The 12,500-nt window shown below is 46.8% G+C and overlaps 1 protein-coding gene across 5 annotated transcripts in view; it reads left to right on the top strand.

Annotated features, from left to right (window-relative positions):
* Positions 1-12,500, top strand: part of map2 (microtubule-associated protein 2) — a 98,367-nt gene that overhangs the window by 68,234 nt on the left and 17,633 nt on the right. For all 5 annotated transcript variants that reach the window (XM_061225909.1, XM_061225908.1, XM_061225910.1 and 2 more), the window contains exons 7-11: positions 1,855-2,070; positions 5,669-5,929; positions 7,336-9,855; positions 10,201-10,416; positions 11,848-11,985. In XM_061225909.1, the coding sequence (XP_061081893.1) occupies positions 1,855-2,070; positions 5,669-5,929; positions 7,336-9,855; positions 10,201-10,416; positions 11,848-11,985 (3,351 nt within the window). The remainder of the gene's footprint in view (positions 1-1,854; positions 2,071-5,668; positions 5,930-7,335; positions 9,856-10,200; positions 10,417-11,847; positions 11,986-12,500) is intronic.

Here is a 12,500-nt window from a genome sequence, read left to right as displayed (position 1 = left end):
GCTGGACACTGGTGCATACATTAGGATACACTGGATGTCCTTGGTCATGAGAGGGACAGGGAGGAAATCATCCTGGTGTCATTTTTCCCACAACAGGAGTCATCTTCCACATCCTCCTACTCATTCCATTCCTCTGCCCGATTTTAACCGAGAGAGCTGTCCTTTGACCTCCATCTCGCACCTCCTTATGGCCCGTCCCCCGCCCACACAAACCCCTGCGTGCACTTCCTTACCTCCCCCCCTCACCTCCGCCCCGGACCTGCCCAGACCACAGCTCTCAGAACGTTAGCTGTCACACCTGCATGATGTCACAGACTCCACCCACCCGTGTCCTCCCCCACAGCCCCCTGCACCCCCCTCCCCTCCCCCTACAGCCCATTGCCCTCAGCAGCCCCCTCATGTCTTTTAGGTAGCTGTTGTTTCTGTTCTCCTGGTCTGTCTCGTGGTACTGTGCTGTAGTGTTCTGTCCATGTTCTTCCTGTTGTGGCCCCCTGTATTTGTTCTGTCTTTCTTGTTCCCTTTCTTTCTTTTCTTCAAGTTGTCCTCATTGGGGCCTGGTCTATGTCTGTGTCCAGTGGTCACTTGACCGTCAGAACCAGGAATTGGAATATGCCATGCACTGGGTGGCAGTATACCCTGTCCTTCAAAACATACTTTCGTATTTAAAGTAAACTAAACAGTGTTTAAATAGCACTATTGCACATGCACATTCATAGGGTTAAGGGCCGGTTTTATGGACAAAGATTAAGCTTAGTCCTGGACTAAATTCAGTTTTGGATGGAGAAACTAAATTGAATTTAGTCTAGGACTAGGCTTAGTCTGTGTCTGTGAAACTTATGTATTAATGTAAGCATAATATTCAGTCCTTTTGTAGGATAAAACAATATCTACCTCAAGAGACAAAAGTAAAATCACTCCTTTTTTAGTTTCGCCTCACTTTCTAATTTTATTTCTAGTAGAAATTCCTCTGATATGACTCAGTTGTCTTACTTGCCTACCAAAGAAAGTTTTTTGGTAACGAGACAGGAAAATGGCACAAAATGTTCAGAAGGGTTACATCCTGCCATGTACTGGATGTATACATCTTCCAGTGCACTTGCCAAGCCCTCTATTTGTTATGGAGATGTTTTGAGGTGTTAAGGTGGGTTTTGACAGGGCAGATACAAGACCAATCCTGAGCATGGGCAGTTCTGCACACGGCTTTTTGTGTCTCTGGCAATCGTGCCTGGACCTGGGTGTCTGGTCATCTTGGTTATAGGTCAACTGGGTTTCCGGTCACTTGGTTTCTACCATCTGGGTGTCTAGTCATCTGGGTGTCTGGTCATCTGGGTGTCTAGTCATCTGGGTGTCTGGTCATCTGGGTGTCTAGTCATCTGGGTGAATTGTCATTTGGGTGTCCGGTCAACTCTATGTCCGGTTATCTGGCTGTCTGGTCATCTGGGTGTCTAGTAATCTGGGTGAATGGTCATCTGGGTTTCTAGTCATCTGGCTGTCTGGTCATCTGGGTGTCTAGTCATCTGGGTGAATGGTCATCTGGGTGTCTGGTCATCTTGGTGTCTAGTCATCTGAGTGAATGGTCATCTGGGTGTCTGGTCATCTTGGTGTCTAGTCATCTGAGTGAATGGTCATCTGGGTGTCAGATCACCTGGGTGGCTGATCATCTCTGTGTCCAGTCATCTCGGTGTCTGGTCATCCTGTCACCTGGTTCTCCGGTCATCTGATCACTGGGCATTCTGTCTCCTGGTTGTCTGGTTGTCCGGTCGCCCGACAGTGCGGGTGACGTAGCCCCCGTGCGTCTCCTGTGTCTTACTCTGTTGGGATCTCCCTGCCGCTCTCTTCCCTGTGTGTTCATAGACGTAGAGGGTGAGGAGAAGGCAGTCCCTCTCCGACGCTTCCAAAATTCTCGGGAGAGGTGCAAGTTCCTCGCCCCCTCCATCTCGGTGTCTGTGCCTGACGATGACCCCTCCCACTCTGACGAGGAGTACTATGAGCACCCCTTATTCAGCCCAGAGTGGAGTCGGCACGGTTCTCGCCCGTCGGGCCAAGCCGTCCCGTTTAGACAGATCGAAGGTGAACCTCGCATGGTTCCTCGTCTCTTCCTCCTGTTCCCCTCCTCCTCTCCTGTCTCCCGTACGCCCACCCGCCCCCCATCTCCTGTTTCTTCGTCTGTGTCACTGTCTCCAGGTTGGAGCTGTTCCGGTATACATGTCGATTATTTTATCCGTGTGTATTCGTTCTTTTCCATATTTCGGTCGAGTCATTTGGGGTTTCTTCAATCTCACTGTGATCTGTTCCAAGGCTCTCACCTTACTTGGATTGAGTCATCCAACTGGAGACGGCAAAGGAGAGACTCTCCTCAGAATTCTGCAATTAGTTGCTCAAATCAACGCGTGTGGTTGTATTCTTAACATATTCACGCTTGTTAAACTGTGCTGTGTGTGGACAGACTTGCTTGTGCAAGAGCAGAGATGTTAAATGAGCATTTTATATAAGATGTGCGTGTAAGACCGCATACTGCAGAAGCTGCATATGACTGGCCGGATTTGGGAAAAGACTGCACATGCGCCATAAGGTTCATGCGCTCGCTCTCCTCCACTCCATGGCCTCTGAACTCTGTCTGATTCCGTGGTGTTGTCCAGACCGCCGCTGTGTCCCGCTCCCCCACCCAGCGTCACCTCGCCTCACCCCGCCCTGCCCCACCCCAACCCCCACCTTCCCAGCTCCTCCTTCATGCGTCCCACCTGCTGATGTGCACCTGCTGTAGATCACAGGAAGACTTTCAGCTCTTTCTATCACCCCGCCACGCACACACACACACACACACACACACACACACACAAACAAAGGAATGCAGACAGACACACACAAACACACGCAACGTGCTCAAGCAAGAATGTGTGTACACGTACAGTAAACACACACACACATGTGCAAAGGACAAACAGGCAGTACTTAGCTATATCCTTGACCTTATTATTTCAGGCAACAGAGATATGTAACTCCCCATTTGAATAGACTGCATTGGATTATCCCCGCCCACTGACAGTCTACTCTAAATCTAGGCCAGCCCTCAGTATTGCCATGCGATAGACCTGCATTCGGTAGGTGCACTGCCACATACAGCCAGCAGTAGGCCTCTGCAGTAACAAGAAAAATAAAATGGTATTCTCAGAGAAATTAATCAGGGGCCCTTTTCCGGGAGGAGCCCCTCCCCGTCAGACAGTTTTGGGACCTCAATAAATCTCCTTGAATAAAGGCATCAATCTAGTGAAGGCGTGCACACAAAGAACTCCGCCATTGTCTTCTTAAAGTGCTGCTTCAGCGTGTGATCATCGCTTGCTCATTTCCATGCATGGATGTGTGGCTCATGACAAAAATAGATTAAACTGGAATTCACCGCACTAAAAATGACACACAGGAAAGACCTGTGTGTCAGCATTTGAATGCGCGCTCCATTTAAAAGCGCTTACAGGGCTACTGTTGTTAGCACCGCGCAGTTAGACCTGGCATGAGTCGCTGCAGCAAAAGGCCATGAGAATAAACCAGCAGTCGGTTCATTCACTTCACTGCTCGTGGCAGGCTACGCATTGTATCGCTGCTGGCTCCTTTCCGTTTGCTAACAGCAACATACACTGTATGAAAAGTGTTAAAAAGGTACAAATGCTTGTCACTGGGGTGGTACCCTATAGGTACATAAAAGTGTGCCCCAGCCAGCAATATATAATTCATTTGCATCTTTTTTTTGGGTGTAAAAGGTACTCATTAGTACTCATTAGTACATTACTGTGTACATTTGGGGAATTTGTTCCGTAAAGAACAAAAATGTACCTCCACTGTACCTTTATTTCTGAGAGAGGTTTTTATTAGTATGTATAGAAATATACAGTATAGTGCACATACTGTATACACTGTATATATCATTTACTGCAATAAATATATATGAGAGCTTCATGCTTTCAGTAACACCGTACTCCTTACAAGAGGCAAACGGACCTGGGAAATCAGTTGTAATTGCCAGATGATGGATTGTTTTAGTGCCTAGAGACGTATTACAGGGCTTTAGCATGCATTATCGGTTATTATGGCTTATCTCTCCATGCAGCCAATCAACTCTATTTCTGTTTCTCTCACCATTAAGCTTTTCCTACTTCTGTCTTTAGCTGTCATTTTCCGCCCATAATTTGCTTGCAGCTGTCAAAAGTGTATTGTACATAACATGTACGTAGCCTATATGGATATTCCCTATTATAAGCCTGTGCAAACATTTTGACGACAGTAAATGTCTATGCTAAAGGGCACTAGCCTGATATGAATCACAAAAGGGTGCGATGTCTGCATCACCCTGATTTAATGAAGAGGAATAAAATGAAGGGGGGGGATTGGACCTGTTGTGTCCTAGGCTACTGTAGTTCTCTACACGCAGACGTGAATAAGAACCGGAAAGGAAACAGGGTTATGTAAATAAATTCAAGCCCGTTCTGTTTGATATTTGCACAAGTGGCGCTGACGTGAGATAACGACCACGACCTTGAAGTTCTATGAACATTGAGCTCTGCAAAAGCCCCCTCTATGGTAATCGTAACATTTAAAACATTTTTCTGGCTCTGGCTGTTGGGGGAAACAGCTATTCTTATACAAGTAGGATACTGTCTGTATTGTTTTTTAGTATGCATTTTAGTATAATTTTTCATTCGGTGGCCGAGAAAAGAATAATAACTTTTATTATCGCAATGATATTAATACCCACATTCAGTGGATTGCTAGAGTTAGTCAAAAATGTTTCACGATGCTAGGAATAAGGATAAAATAAGGATATCAATTAATCAGCTTCATTTCAATAGGCTGTTCTTTTCTAAAGTACGATTTTCTGGCTTATTTTATTTTAAATGTTCATCAAGCTACCACTTATCAACAGGCTTCATGGTAGCCTGTGCTACCTACAAATCTGGCTGCTAATGCTAGCTAATAGAGGGTTAGCTAACTTAGCAGTTGTTGCCAGCCAGCGGTTGCAGTGGTCATCATTACACCATGCAAAAGAGGCAAAATGACCACCTTCACGTTACATTTCAGGCTGGTCTACCAGAGAAAAGAGGAGAAAATTTTTTAAATAAACACGCTAGCGAAATAAATTTCCTTTCTAGTTCTTATACATTTCTGTGTTTCTATAGCATGTGACATCATCAAGATGGATTTCAACCAGGGGGAGTCAATTGTGATGTCACAGAACACACTTCCATTTCTTTGACCTGCAGCCTTTTAAAAAAAAATCACAGAGGGCCTCTCTGTTAGCCCACACTGTGATTAAGCCTAAATAATTACTTTCATTGCTTTAATTACTCTTAAACATTCATTTCTAAATGCTGTGTGAACTGATGTGGGAAGGTAAGAGGAACCTCCATGTAACTTAAAATCAAATTGAAATAGGAATTAATTTCTAAGTCAGTCTCTTTCATTTAAGTCATGCCAATTTTGACAGATTACACTGCAGTTAATTGGTCAAGGACGCGTTATACTTCGATTGACACATCAGGTGCATTTCACTAAATCTAGCTACAAGTCTAATGCTGCCCATTGAGCTGAAAGTGTCTCACTGATAGTGTGATCTGTGTGACCCAAGTCTGTCTTGTTTGTAGTCTTTATGTTTCCACTTCTTCCCCGTTTGTCAAAGAAGAAGAGGCCGTAGAGGCTGTTACAGCGGCTGACGAGGAAGAGGAGATTCCAGCGGATGCTGCAGCTCTTGAGAAGCAAGAGCAGCAGAGCAGTGGGGAGGAGTCTGAGCAGGGGCCTCAGGAGGAGCTCTTAGAGCAGGCAGAGGTCTTAGGCGAGGCCCAGGGTCAGCCATGTCTGCAGGCCGAGACAGCTAGCGCGTACGCAGAGGCCCCCAATGGAACGGGCCACAAGGCCCTGTTGGAAACGTGCGATCAGGAAGGTGTGTCCCCCCTCCCCCTTCCGCAAAAAAGTCTGCATGTTTCCTACCTGTTTCTCCAGAGTGCAAGTTTAGCAACTACATAAGGTCTGAGGTCAGTTTTCCTTCTCTTGGCTAATGCTGCTTGGCAAAAAAAGGCTTGACGGGAGACCCTGCTTAATGGGCGAATCCAGGCTGTGACCTATGACACGATGCTGCTGTTTTTGTTTGTTTTTCTTATTTGTTCTGTTGCTTTTTCTCATGTTTGTACGTCTTCTCAGCCATTGCTTGTTCAATGGCCACGGCTGCCTCTGAATCATTCTGCACTTTCTCCATCGGCGCAGCTTGCAAATGCTTTTCTCCAGATCAACCTGTCTTAGTGGTTTTTACTCATCGCTAGCTCAGTGTCCGTTTGCCAGCCACATTGCAGATAAACTTGTGGATTTATCCAGTCATCCATTGTCTATGTACAGGATTAAATGCAAATCCACCAATTCAACTGTGTTTTTGTTTCAGCTTTTCCTGTTCTGATTTTTTTATGTCTACAGTTTGATTTGTTTTTTTTTCTCCTTTGTTTCTTTGTTCATCTCATTGCTTTCATTTCATGTTGTTATTTTAGCACTGATTGCTTTGGTGGTCCTCTGTAAATTTTTGTTGCTCTATTGTACCTCATTCATTGTTTTTTTTTTATTAAAAAAATAACTTCTGGTCCTGAACAGTATGGCCAAATTGATGTCAAGCATTACTGTTAGACATGTTCATTTGAGTTTGGAATTCCCTATTGCTGCGCAGAGTCTGTGACAAGCATATCAACAGTGAATTGCGCAGCGTACAGTGTGTTTCACAACTGATGAATACAAAGATGCTGCTCTCTTCATGTATTAATTTAGTTTTTGAAATGTTATTTTTTCTGACATGAAAATGAGAAATAGAAAATTGAGAGAGGTATATTACAGGTATTTTGCCTGTACTCGAATGAATTTACATACTGCAGTGTGTGGGTTGCCAAGTCCCATAATCAATGTTATTTATATGGGAATCTTAACCTTACAAATAATACAGCAAATGAGCGTGTTATGTAATTTATTGAAGACCTCCTACACTCCTCCATGGCCCTCCCCCCAGGGACATCAGACAAACATTCATTAAATCCATTTTCATCATTCTTCATCCATTTTCACCACCAAGGCTCTGCCCCCAATACCCTGCCCCAGTGATATGCCCAACTCCATGTCATCACTCCTGGCCATGAGCTCTTATATTCCCTATTGCACCTGTGCAGTGACCTCACCTTGCATCGCGCTTAGCAAGGAGCGGCCCCAGCTTTGCCTGTCTGTAATGCTGTTTGTTTAGTCTGTGGGCAGCTGCAAGCTGCATTCAAGCTTTATATAACTCAAGAGCAATCAAGACTACTTTAGATCTGCTTACAGCCCTGAAGATGGAGGTCGGGAGGCCAAGCAGTGAGCAGGCCCCTCCCACTAGCCCAGACATCCTTGGACCGGGTCAGTGGTCCATCGCCCAAAGCCCCGTGTTCCTCTCGCCGGATTTGGCTGCGGAAACCGAGGACCAAAATGCTCCCAGGACCACCGCTGAGAAGCAGCCCTCTGTGGAGGTGCTGGAGACCAGCAGCCTCGTCGCCTCGCCTAGCTACACAGGCCGCCAAACTGAAGGTGATATGGGAATGTATGGAAAGCCGGCTATGCCTGGAGGGCCGGGGAGTGAGGAGGTGAAAGTGGCCTGCCAGCCTGCACCCTCGAATAACAAAGGAAAGGAAGAGAGTGCTGCTGTGGGGGGGCAGAAGCTGCACTCAGACATTGTTGACCTCTCGGGCACTGTGGACAAATCCGGAATGTCCGCTTACTTTGAGACCTCGGCTCTGAAGGAAGACGAAAGGGGGATCCAGGGTGAGGGTTACTACGAGCTGAGTGACGCCAGAGAGAAGACCTTGGAGAGTGCCCCCCCGTCTGCCGAAATCGGCTATAGTACCTTGGCGCAGACACAGTCCCTGGAGGACAAAATGGAGGCCAAGAAGAGTCCGGCAGATGAGCTACATGCTGTCCCGCAAGGGGAGCGAACAGACGACTTCAGGCTCTCACCAGGGAAGCTGTCCCTGGAGCAGAGGAGCTATTCGCTCAACATCCAAATCGGGGCTATGAGCCAGGGGGGCATCCAGGGCCGAGGGCCCAGGAACTTCTCCCCACTAGCCACTGACATTTTGTCCTTCCCCAGCGGGGGCGGTCTGGAGTCCACCGACTACCTTCCAGTCTCAACCCCTTGTGTGGAGAAGCAGCCTATGTTCCCACCCCCCATCATGGAAACCACTGCCTCTGTAACCACCCCGCCTTCTTCGCCGCCTGCGGCGGTGACCAGCCCAAAGACCGGCCCCCAGATGGAGTCGCCAGAGTCACCTGTGCCTGCAAGGTTCTCCTGCAAGAACGGGGCAGCGATAGCGCCCGACCTCCCAGAGATGCTGGACCTGGCTGACGCCCAGTCGAGACGGACATCTGACAGCACCGACCCGGAGGCCGTGAGGAGGAAGTCTGACGTCCCCACCCTCACTGCAGAGTCCCTGGCCCAGATGGGCCTGGTCGATAAGGGCCAAAAGGTTGCAAAGAGGGAGAGCCAGCTGGATGACCTTGGGTACTGTGTCTTCAATGAGTACTCTGGCCCAATGCCCTCACCTGCCGACATTCAGAGCCCAATGCAGTCCCCCCACCAAATGTTTCCCACCATGTTGTCCGAGGAGGGGTCAGATGTGGGGCTCATGGGGTTGCAGGCCCCACATGTAGGGGTGAAAGGACACGAAGCTGAGCTAGTGGCAAAAGATGTAAAGGATTTGAATCTAAAGGCTGGGGTCACTGGTGACACCAAGGAGCAGACCATTTCTGGTCAATTGCTTTCTGAAGACACCCGATCTCTCCTGCCAGTCACATCCAGCCCCGAGCCCCTTTCTCCCCCGAAGGTGACTGTCACCCTTGAGGGGACAAAATCAGAGAAGGAGATAGAGGAAGAGGAGGAAATGGCTGCTTATGAGCGTAAAATCCACAAGTTGGAGACAGAGAACAGGCCACTGAGTGTGGAGGAGGAGCGTGAGCTGCAGGAGCTGAGGGAGAAGGTGAAGGAAAAGCCGGACCTGGTGCACCAGGAGGCCTACGAGGAGGTGGATGCAGAGGATGTGTACCAGCTCACTGGAGTGGCGAAAGATAGAATCGCACGTCCAATCAGACCCTCGCCGGCCTCATCGGTGGAGAGCACCACAGAAGAAGAGAAGGCTGGCATTCACGAACCACAGAAGCCCCGGCAGGAAGATTTGGTCACACCAAAAGTAGGGCCTCCTGCAGTCCGCACCTCTGAAGGGAAACCCCCAGAGGTTGTCAGCAAGCCGGTCACCACGACAGTCCAGGGAGGGTCTACGGAGGATGAGGAGGACCATGCGGCACTGGCTGAGGAGCTGGAGATAGTCATGGAGGATATCAAAGCGCCGGTTGGGAAAGAGCGGGAGAAGCTCACAGGGGAGAAGGAAGAAGGGGCGAGGGCGGCCGCCGATGAGCCACTGGAACCCCGCGCCGCCATTGAGTCGGTGGTCACCGTGGAGGACGACTTCATCACCGTGGTGCAGACCATCGATGAGGGGGAGCAGCCGGGACACAGTGTACGCTTCTCAGCTCCGCCTGAGGTGGACCAGTCACAGGTGCCTCGGGATGAGGAGGAAGAGGAGGAGTCTGTCGAGCTGGCACAGGAAGCAGAGCTGGAGGAAGGCAGTCTGGAGGAGATCCTGGATATACCAGAACCCCCTGTGGCCCCTGTGGCACCCAAAGTCCCAGTCTCACCTGCAAAAGCATTGGCGCCAGAAAGTGAGCACCGCACGGTGACCTATGATGACTACAAAGATGAGACCACCATTGATGACTCCATCTTAGACACAGACAGCGCCTGGGTGGATACTCAAGGTAACTTTTATTTTCACCATTTTGTCACATTAGCTGACTCACAATTGTATGCCGATGTTACATTTTGTTGACAAACTCTCAGACCAACTGTCTCAGGGTAGGACCAAGAAAACTTAGTTGAATTATTCTTCTTTTGAGCTGTAACTACGGTAAAGCATTATTTATCAAATTAATTTGTATAGAACTATAAACTATAAAAATATATTACTGTATTTGTATTATTGTTCGTACATATTTATGTATGAATAGAAATGTGAATGTGAAAACTTTGGGCTGCTGGCCATCAGCCATAGCCATTGTGTTTGACCATCTGAGTTCACAGCTACGCTTTCTCTGGGCTTGCAGATGATGATAGGAGCATCATGACAGAAAAAATCGAACCCCTCCCAAAAACAAGTCCCGTCAAAAAAAGTCCCGTCAAAAAGCGGCCTACGGAAAAGGATAAGCGGGTGAAGGATAAGGTCGTAGGTCGCGCAAAAGCCCGTGTGTCCACTCCCGACCGCCGATCCACCCGCAAGGAGCCCAGCTCCACCCCTAGGGACGAGATCAAGAAGAAAAAAGGTTTTTGCTTCAGTTGTGACCGAGTTTTTATTTATTTATTTACTTTTTATGATTAATATTTTGTATTCTATTTTTTTGTTACTATTGTTTTTTATATACACATAGTGGGCACATATGGCAGCAACTACTTGCATTAAAGCATGCAGATGTGGTCAAGAGGTTCAGCTGTTTTTCAGACCAAATGTCAGAATGGGGAGGAAATGTGATCTAAGTGACTTTGACCCTGGAATAATTGTTTGTGCCAGTCATGGTGGATTGAATCTGCTGATCTCCTAGGATTTTCACGCACAACAGTCTAGAGTTTGCAGAGAATGGTGAGAAAAACAAACAAACATCCAGTGAGCAGCAGTTCTGAGGGCAGAAACATTGTTAATGAGTGAGGTCAGAGGAGAAGGCCCAGACTGGTCAAAGCTGACAGGAATGTGACAGTAACGCAAAAAACCACACATTACAACAGTGGTATGCAGAAGAGCATCTCTGAACACCCAACATGTCAAACCTCTAAGTGGATAGGCAGCAGAAGACTTAATTAATCTAAAAGATAAGTCTAATAAATGCCTAATAAAGTGCTCACTGAGTGTATATACATTTTATGTGCTTTGTTTTTGGTTGTTTTGCTTTGTTTTTGGTTTTGGTAGTACTGCATGTTTTGAAAGATCTTGTGTGTTTTTACATTTATTTTTTGCTTTTTTCCCTGTAACTGTTCAAACTTGTTCCCACGGTTCATGGTGAAAACACAGTCCTTTAAATTGCAGTTACTGTTCTGACATACTGTGAAAACATCCTCCTTCATAAAATTAATATTGAATTAAAATAAAAGACAGCCGTAATCTTAGTACATTGAATGTAAACACTATGAGTCAACAGAAGAATTGTACTGTACAGAAGTGGTTACTATGTACAAAATAATATATGATGAGGAGAGTCATAAGCCCTTTTATACTCTTTCAGCAAATAGGACCTAACTGATGTTAGCTTCCAGTTGCCAATTGAATCAACTAAAAATATAACCTCTTTGTGCAGGAATCGTTCCTCATATAAAATATTACAGAGAATGAAGCCATTCATTGGTCTTGACTGATCCGTTCTGGGATGTAAATGTGGAATATCTATTATTCATAGTGTACATCACTATTGCTGACATAATATGGTCTTAATGTGACCAAATGGCCATTAATTAGCAGTTTCATTAATGAAATACAGCATGCCCAGTGGGTTTCCAGGACAGAGTTTGGGAATCCCTGGTCATGAGGGTGTCCAGCAGTGGATCAAGTCTGGAGTTAACACCCGAAGGGACTCTACCACAGCTATGCGATCACACGCTTCCAACCCGGTTTAAAAAAGGATGGTGTTTTCGTCATGGTGTACCGTGTGTCTGTCACCCTCCTTCCCTGTCCGCTCCCCCTTTGATTCTGTCTCTCCTCCTGACAGCTGTGATTAAGAAGTCTGAATTTACTAAAACCACAGAAAGTCAGGCGCGCTCTCCCATCCGGAAAAGCGTGTTAAAACCTGCGGCCAGGCAGCCCAGGCCTGCCCAGCTCCATGGCTGTGCTAAACGGAAACCTACAGGTGATGATCCCACGCTGGACAGATCTGCCGTGTGGCTGGCAAACATGGACATTACCATAGCACCTGTCTGTCTTTTGTTTTGGGGTGTGTTCTGGTTTATTTTGGATGTTTTTTTTTTCCCCTTCTTTGTGTTGGGTCTATGTATACATATTTTTTCCTTCAAACCACCGACCTGTATGACTGGTTCATATACTTGTCTATTTTCAGATGTGTGCAACATGCTCAACTGCCTTGTAGTGACGTTACCATTCTCTTTTCTGTTTTTAAACATTGTATTTTTATTTTTTTTCCGAGAATTGTATTTACGTTGGACAGTTGTCATGCTCATTCTTGCTACTTTTTTCATTGTTTTGGTTTGTGTAGAATCGCTGTGCTTATATAAAAAACCAATGGGTTGGTCTGGAGCTGGCATTATGCTATGTCTGTCTCTCTCGCTCTGTCTCTCTGTCTCTCTCTCTCTCTCGCTCTGTGTTTGTGGTGGTGTGCTGTGCTGTACACAGCGTGTGAATGCCCTG

This window comes from Conger conger, chromosome 17 (genome assembly GCF_963514075.1).
Source record: "Conger conger chromosome 17, fConCon1.1, whole genome shotgun sequence".
In the NCBI taxonomy this organism is placed as follows: Eukaryota; Metazoa; Chordata; class Actinopteri; order Anguilliformes; family Congridae; genus Conger; species Conger conger.
The sequence above is the reverse complement of the archived record's forward strand: the minus strand, read 5'-3'. Positions and strand labels throughout refer to the sequence as shown.